At 38.9% G+C, this 8032-nt stretch overlaps 3 protein-coding genes across 6 annotated transcripts; all 3 read right to left on the bottom strand.

The window, feature by feature from the left end:
- Nucleotides 1-241: 241 nt before the first annotated feature.
- Nucleotides 242-2359, bottom strand: LOC148919642 (protein REVERSION-TO-ETHYLENE SENSITIVITY1-like). Of its 4 annotated transcripts, none has more exons than XM_089046244.1 (3): nucleotides 1985-2359; nucleotides 1142-1455; nucleotides 242-839 (listed from the first exon to the last, which is right to left on the bottom strand). In XM_089046244.1, the coding sequence occupies exons 2-3, from the start codon at nucleotides 1448-1450 to the stop codon at nucleotides 417-419; spliced, it is 732 nt and encodes a 243-aa protein (XP_088902370.1). In that variant the 5' UTR covers nucleotides 1451-1455; nucleotides 1985-2359; the 3' UTR covers nucleotides 242-416. The 4 variants fall into 4 exon arrangements, with proteins under 4 accessions (XP_088902370.1, XP_088902369.1, XP_088902367.1 ...); XM_089046243.1 differs by having other exon boundaries at nucleotides 1142-1550; nucleotides 1976-2357; XM_089046241.1 differs by having other exon boundaries at nucleotides 1142-1550; nucleotides 1985-2356.
- A 722-nt stretch (nucleotides 2360-3081) lies between these two features.
- Nucleotides 3082-4562, bottom strand: LOC148919643 (uncharacterized protein ycf36-like). Its single transcript, XM_089046239.1, has 4 exons — nucleotides 3925-4562; nucleotides 3798-3826; nucleotides 3631-3687; nucleotides 3082-3486 (listed from the first exon to the last, which is right to left on the bottom strand). Exons 1-4 carry the CDS (start codon nucleotides 4409-4411, stop codon nucleotides 3283-3285), a joined length of 777 nt encoding a protein of 258 aa, XP_088902365.1. The 5' UTR covers nucleotides 4412-4562; the 3' UTR covers nucleotides 3082-3282.
- A 121-nt stretch (nucleotides 4563-4683) lies between these two features.
- Nucleotides 4684-8026, bottom strand: LOC148919644 (serine/threonine-protein kinase EDR1-like). The gene is made up of 10 exons (XM_089046237.1): nucleotides 7541-8026; nucleotides 7428-7468; nucleotides 6813-6881; nucleotides 6597-6697; nucleotides 6200-6278; nucleotides 6011-6109; nucleotides 5775-5843; nucleotides 5581-5630; nucleotides 5316-5492; nucleotides 4684-5187 (listed from the first exon to the last, which is right to left on the bottom strand). The coding sequence occupies exons 1-10, from the start codon at nucleotides 7779-7781 to the stop codon at nucleotides 5085-5087; spliced, it is 1029 nt and encodes a 342-aa protein (XP_088902363.1). The 5' UTR covers nucleotides 7782-8026; the 3' UTR covers nucleotides 4684-5084.
- Nucleotides 8027-8032: the final 6 nt, after the last annotated feature.

Genomic DNA, 8032 nt, shown 5'->3' on the forward strand with positions numbered 1-8032 from the left:
AGGCCAGTTATGAACACTCAAGTTAATCTTCCATTACAATAGATGAAGACCACTTGCAATACATCGTTTTCCATAACCTAAATTCAATAGAAAGAACCTAAAAACTCCCCAAAATGAGAAACAAGACCATGCCATATGGGCATTGAAGATTTACCCATTTTACAATTTGCTGTAGCTGCAACAGGGTCCCTGTCTCATTCTGAATCATAAATCGAGCATGTTAGAGAGGGTACAAAGTCAATAAGCTTTCCAAATCAATCAACTATAGTTAAATAAGTTGACTCAGCTTGAAATCAGAAACAATATTCACAGAAAAACCTATAGCAAAATTGTATCAGGAACCACAGAGTCATACAGAGGAACTTTACTACATAACATCTGTTTACTCCTCCAAGCTGTTAGTGTGAAAACAGGAACTAGCACTCTAACAAGGTCTTGAAACAATAATTTGCCAGTAGAAACCACACCACGAGGAGGAGAGAGAAAGAGAGAAGCGCAACCAAGAAAGGCCATCCAACCATGAAAACACCTAGAGAGAGCACCAATAGAAAAGGGAGGAACGACCTCAAGACGGACATGGCGTCAACCCATTGCCCCTTGAGCAGTACTAAGCCTGCCACATTGATCATGTTCCAACTCATTGATCCACCATAGAATAGCCGATTCAGACAGTTGGCTACGAAAGAATGGCAGTTGCAAGTGAAAAGGTTGTAGGTTTTGTGTTCGAAGTACCGTGAACTTGACTGCAGGGCATCATCCCATGTGATTGCCGTCCCAAACTCTGCATGCTTGTAGCCACTCTTGCAAGTGTGGCCACCCAGATTTGCGGCAAAACAACACTGTTTTGACATTTCAGATTCCATTACAAAATTGTCAAAGGATCAACAGGTTAAGAAGTCAATTCTAGTTCTTTCTTCCAAAGTAACAAGCAAATAGACAAATGCTTGATTTGGCTACAGTTCTAATTGCTGTTCATCTAAGCGAGTACTTTTAAGATGCATTTAAATGCCTTTCACGAACAATTTTAGATCAAACTAATGAATACCCTTAGGAGTTTGTGTTTAGAGAGCCGGGAGGAAGGGGGAGGGAGCACAAAATTATTACACAATATGGCGAATGTGAGAACAACATGACACAGTACCTGTGTTCTATCAAGCTGTAGATATCTGGCTACAGCACCAAATGCGAAATTATCGGCATTCACAAAATTGGAACCTGCGAAATCTAAAATAGCTCCATCCTCCCTGCAAATGCCAACATGTCCAATGAATGGTGCCAACCAAGAGACTATTGGGAGAGGAGTCCAAACCAAACAACAGGGAAATTTTGCCTTCTTTGGATCAATTTCATCAAGAGGCCACAGCTCATGCTGGATACTCTGTGTAGACCTCATATGCTCAACGTCATAAGCTTCTTTTACCTCCATTACAGGAAATCTAATGCGCTGCATATGCTCTGTTTAAAATTTTATGGAGAAGCATCCCAATGTCAAACTACACCTTCAGACATTCTAATTTTGTCTCCCAATACAATAAGCAAATCAGTTCAATCTGCCATAAACACAATGCAAAGCCTTCTTTAAAAAGAATCAGAAAGATTAGTTAGTCTATGATACATAAACTAAAAAATGAAAGATTACTGTTCGCTTTAATGGTTTGATTTTGTACTTCCTGAAAAATACATTGCAGGCCGAAAATACCCAAGTCTTAAAATTTAGCTCAGAAAAGGAAACATCGGCTTCCAGCAATGCAACTTTAAGCTGAGAAACACTGAATCACATCAATTATGTTTACTTTGAGGAAATGGGTGGCTTAAAATTCCAATCTTTAAGACTTTCCAAAGATTATCTCGCTAGCAGACAATACCCAAATGGGCTTTCCATAAAATTCGTTGATACATTGAAAGAAAACAAGATCCAAACCACACATAATGCATTTGGGTCAGCAAAGATTAGAGCTTTGAGCAAAGATCTTACGCTACTGACCTGCAGAGGATGGTGATAGCTGTGGAAAATATGAGACCGCCTCAGTAAGGTAAAATTCGGTGACAAGGAACAGGAAGAAGTTGAAGAGAAGGAGAAAGAGAGAGAACAAGAATAATAATAAGAAGAAGAAGACGAAGAGGAGCTATTCTTATTGGTCTTGTTATTCTTCATTGTTGCCGAGACACAATAACTGGTTGATTATATTTTGGCTGAAAAAATGAAAACCGATCAAAATTTTAATATCTTTTAATTTTTTAATTTTTTGTTTAAGACTTTCTTTTTCTCATTTTGGAAACGATGAAGGAGAAGGCGAAAACAGGGCAAAGGTGCATGAACCTCTCTGAGATTCAGCCCCTCAGTGGGCCCACCGCCTTCCTCACTTAATTGTCTTTGCCTCCTTCGCCATCTTTTTCTAATCTTTTTTATTCTCTCTTTCCGTCCTTAGAAAACGGTTGGCTTCGTTTGTTGTTGGGTTTGTAACTTACTTCATAAACTTACCCGCCAAAGTAGTTACGTTGTCTGTATGTAACTTCTCATCATAAAATGTAAGCGACCACATCAAATGTCCCGTGACCACTTGGGCCACCGGTGCTAGGTGTTCACTTTGCTAGAGGAGACTACGAGTTCAAATTTCATAGACGACGCATGTTTCTTTAAAGCATCACAGAATTTTATAGCGAAAGAGTAACTTTTAAATTTACTGTTACATGGATTTTCGAATATCTTTCATTGTCGTACAGGTTGATATCAAATGTTGAGGGGCAACAATCTTCACGATGGTGATAGTCAAACTCAATGTCATCTTATTTTGATGAACTTTTGGGAGGACAATACCAACCACCAGCCAGCCTTGAGGTAGGGCCTCCTCGATTGGTGGGGATGGTAGATTTCCAACCATTTGGGTGGCACCGACGCTAGAAATGAGAATACTTGGTAATTTAGGTTACCCAACTCCATTCTTGTGAGAAGCTTCTTTTTGGGACCAAGTTCTCAAAAGTTGAACTTTAAGCTTGGGTGCGGAATAAGCCATTATGCATACTAGTGTAAAAGTTGGTTTTCGTTTCCCCAAGAATTGAGGGCATGTTTACAAGTAGCAGTTTGCCTAACAAGGAAATATATTTATTTGAAGGATAATTCTAATTATATTACATATAAAAGCTACGCTAATTTAAATACAAATCATCAAGAGAGAGAGGCAAAACACATACAAATTCTCGTCCTATACCTTTTGACTTGTTTATCACTAACTATGGACAGAGCATATACATATCGCGTTGCAGTTGTTGAATGGCTAAGAATTAGGGAAGGCCAGCTTCGCCACAGAAGGCGTCAGGCTCGAATGATCTTGCAGATTCGTCACTGTAAACTCCATGTATAACCCTATTGCCAGCTTCTTCAGTTTGGCCTCCTCCATCAATGGAAATGAGGAGCACAACGCATGAAAGTATGGCTGCCGCAAGGCATACCAGTGTGACCTTCAATCTGCCCAGCACAGGCTTAACCTGTTGAACAAAATCAAGGCAAAACAACCATCCAGTCATTTTCTTCTCCAAAAAAAGGATGTTTTGTCAGCAACAAGCTCTGATTTTCATTTTCTGGAAAAAAAATAAAGAAATCAATCTATCTGTGTAATGTCAATCACTCACAGAAAATGAACCAAGTAGCCGGTCACGAGCCAAAACTTCGGCAGTCTTCACCCACATCTGCCAAGGAAATCTCATGCAGGCCTTAACTTTGAAAAGCCAAACTTCCAACTTTTAAAAGAAATTGCATTTCTGATTCTACAAAGGCAGGCTTAAAAAAATCTATTTACCTGGCCATCGTACCATCCAGTCTCTTCATCTGTAACCAGAAAGAAGAAGAGCAGAAAACCCCATCAGCAACTCAATGATTCAAAATCAAGAACACAGTTGAAACACAGAGAGAAACAGAGCAATTACATTCAACAGTGGCGCTAAGCAAGCGATTGCCCACATAAGCCCAACCCAGGTACATCCTCACGACGGCAAGAGTGACCACAAGAAACCCACTTGAAACTACGTACAGAGACTGCTTCAAAGGCTCCGATTGGGCGCCCAAGGCACCGACCGAGGCAACCGGGAGGCCAACAAGCAGAGCAAAAGAAGACCCAGTTGCAATCAGTCGAGAGCAGTACTCTATAAGGTCGCCGGAGGCCCAGGAGAAGGGAAAGGAGGTCGACAGATTCTGGTACTCGTTTATAGGCTGCTGCTCCGGCGGCACAGGGCACCCTGTTTCCGCCGGGCTGTTGCTTCCGTTTCTGAACGAGGACGACAAGGGTATTTTGGGAATTCTACTCCAGTGGCGGCGGTGATACCTGAAGCTTGGAGTTGAAATGATTGGTGCGGAGGGAAAGAGGAGAGTCAGTGGAGGTGGTTTTGGTGATGTGTACAGAACAGCAGAGGCCATGGCGGCACTGTGCGATGATCTCTCTGCTCTGAAACTCTGAGCGGTTATTGGCCTCTTGCTCTCTCTCTCAATCCAATTCAGAGATATTTTTATTATTTAATTTTTTTATAGAAATATTGGGGTTATTATTTTGATTTAAATTGAAGTTTATTTAAAGGGCGTACAATGACAAATAATGTTAGTTCCGGATTGCACATAAATTCTTCCGCTTTCTTCTTTCTTCCTCCAAATGTATTTACTCGTTTCACAATAACATATGCAGAGATCAGATGTTTACAATTCCCAAATGAGATCTCCACAGTAGCAGAATTAAGAATTATTAGTTTCTTTCTTCCTTTCTTTTTCAGTTTTTTCTTCTTTTTTCTACAATTTTTTTTTTTCTTACATGCAGATTTGATACAACCTACTATTACTACTACTAGAGAGACTGGTCTTCAATGGGACCTCCACTGCCCTTCTTATGCAGTCTAATAATTTAGGAGGGTTTTCCACTCTTCTGTTCCGTATAGGTTGTGCTGAGCCCCCACTTTGACTGAGCCAACACTTCCAAATCCAGCATTCTCTTTTTCCTTCTTGCATTGAAGACAAAAACTTATATGCTGCCCTCGCTCTTCGAGACAAGGAACAACTTCAACTTCAATTATTAACACGGTAAAGTTTTTCTTTTTTGGGGTTATTCAGTCGTTTGATTTGTAGAGTTTGTTCTTCCAATAAGGCGTTGAAGACGTCGGAGACGGACCATGAGTTGCGAGAACGAAGGCCGTAGATTTGGCTCTCTGCAAATGGAGCAAATCTGGATTAGCCAAGCTCAATTATGGTATAAGTCAAGCTGTTCAGGTTCAATTTCTAAGAAACTTGGCTCTCTACAGACTCCCTATTTTTGCCTAAAGAGTGTAGAACTTACCTTTGCCAACAATCACGTATTATCTCAGCAACCACTGGATCCATGTCCTCTGGAATTTCAAGACGCCTATTTTGGAATCCAACCGCTCCTACAACCTGCATTGGATTCAATCCTTTCCATGGGACGCAGCAAGTAGCCAGTTCCCATAAGATGACACCAAAACTGTACACATCACACCTGCAAGCAAGCAACAAGCAAAGCTTATTGTAATGGTAACCTCCAGAATGTAAAATTCCCAAAATGCATCCACCTTCCGGCAACCTACTTCTCATTAGCTGGTTCATTCCTTAAAACTTCCGGTGCCATCCACTCGGGCTGCACTCCAATAGTATGCAATGAGTACATAAAACAAAAGGGTACTTAAGTTTCTATTCTTGTAAAAAATCCTTTTTATGAGATATTGATCATATGATAGGGTATTCAACTTTGTTTTCAAGATTCACATTGAACAAATATTACCGTCCCAGCAGTAGACTTCGAAGACAGAAAAGTATGGTGCTTTGTACGTGACAACCCAAAGTCACAAACCTGCACCACAATATAAACAAGATGTTTGAGAAAGAATAATCAATTTTTCTCTCACCAATAGAGATATTAATATCAATCTATCTAGATTGAAAGAGGAAAAAATATAAATGATAAAAAAAGCATTATCAGGGAAGAACTTAAAACGCAAGTGGTGGTTTTGAGTTGACCTTCACATTCCAATTCTTATCAACAAGGAGATTTGGAGACTTCAGGTCTCGATGCACAACAGTAGGATGGCTAGTATGCAGGTAATTCATTCCTTTGGCCTGCATAAATTAAGGGAGCACTGATTAAGAAATCAAAAAGAAACCAGAAAGGAAAAACTACAAAGAAATGAGAAAAAAAATATGTTTTACCACATCAAAAGCCATTCGCATTCGCCTCTTTTCATCAAGTTGAGAATTGGGACGATGCAGCAATCTATATAAACTCCCCCTGTGTATCAAGTGAATGATTAAGGAACAAAACAAGAGAATAAGATTAAACAGATAACTAATGACTCAATGTCAAGGAAACATGGTTGTGGATGTCTAGTTGGTTGGATGATGTTCCTGCCCCCGTAAAGGAATTTTTTGCTTGATAGACCTATTTTTGCCTAGTTACAGGCTTTCCTAGTTATCTTGGACCGCATGCATACACATCAGTTTTTTTTTTCCTTCTACTTTATTACTTTATATGATTTAAATTACATATGGTCATTCAATTTCAGAAATATAACAAATCTGATAAAGGACAAGTAATAAGGAAATCAACCTGGGAAGATACTCTGTCAGGATAGAGAAATGGGGAGGGCGAGTAACTGCCCCCATGAAAAGGACAACATTGGGATGTCTAAGTCTTAACATAATTTCTACCTGCATGAACAAACACCAAAAATCAACTATAATTAATACAAAACCAATGAATTTGAATTTTATGCTTATATATAATCGACAAATATGATATACAAACTCAAGTCTTGATGCTTACTTCACATTTAAACTGAACTAAAGCATCACCAGAAAAATCTTGATCCAAAAATTTTTTCACAGCTACTTCCTGTCATGCAAAAAGTCAACACAGACCGATAAACAATTTGTAATGATAGCAGTCAGAATTACCACAAGAAGCCTCATGCCATCATCAAAAACCAACATATGCCAATAAAAAACAGCATATCAAATATTGATGTTAACGAAAGTATCATCGTTGAAAGTACAGAAACTATCAACAAAATATTGACAAAATATTGATGTTGAGAGAAACTTTGAGTGAAATATGATTAAAAAAATTGGGAAATGTTTTATCTACTATTAGTGCTTGTCAAGGAGAGAAATTTTGAGGATATCAAAGAAATTCCAAACCATGTCAACAACTGGCACTTCTACTTCAACAAGAAAACCAATAAGAAAAATGCAACCAATATGCTGATATAAATTTTAAAGTATCTAAAGAGAGTTTAAAAGCATTTATCAAATTGTTGCAAATATTAGCATTTCTTTAAATCAAAGGATCAACAAAATATTACATGCTAAGTAACTTTGTATGTATAGCCAAGGAAAAGGAATACGACAAATGACTATTAGTGTTGGAAAGAACACTTACAGTGCCATTCCAATCTGCATGATATACCTCACCATATGAACCTACCAGAGAGGAAATATTGTGAGCCTGTTTCTAAAACATATACCAAATTTAAGCAACAGATGGGTGCTTACCAATGCCAATGCGCTCACCAATCTGAAGATCCTCCCATAAAATTTCCCACTCTGCAACTTCTCCCAGTGCTGGGTACCTCTCATAGTGACTATCGCAACTAGTACACAGGCCACTATTGGCTGTTTCTATTGGTTTAGATAAGGAAAGTTCATGGCTTTTATCCTCATGAAAAGCTTCTGAATCCATTCCTAGGGGACTAACAAGAACAGGATCTGAACTTTTAGCACCGATCTGGGTCATTTCACTAGTTCCACCAGAAACAATTACAAATCCCTCATCAACAGTATCAGAGGGAAGAGAAAAATTGTTTGTCTCCAATTCATTTCGTTGCTCTGCTAAGTCCAAGGCAGATTGTTTTAGAAAGTTATCAAAATTGTCATAGCTCACTGCAGCAGCAGCTTGAGTGGATTGCTCGTTGCCTGATAATAACTGAACCAGATAATTATGAATCCCATCATCTACAAGTTTCCCATTTGCATGGATTTGATCAA

The sequence above is a fragment of the Prunus mume genome, linkage group LG2 (genome assembly GCF_029339155.1).
Source record: "Prunus mume cultivar Tortuosa linkage group LG2, ASM2933915v1, whole genome shotgun sequence".
NCBI classification, from domain to species: domain Eukaryota; kingdom Viridiplantae; phylum Streptophyta; class Magnoliopsida; order Rosales; family Rosaceae; genus Prunus; species Prunus mume.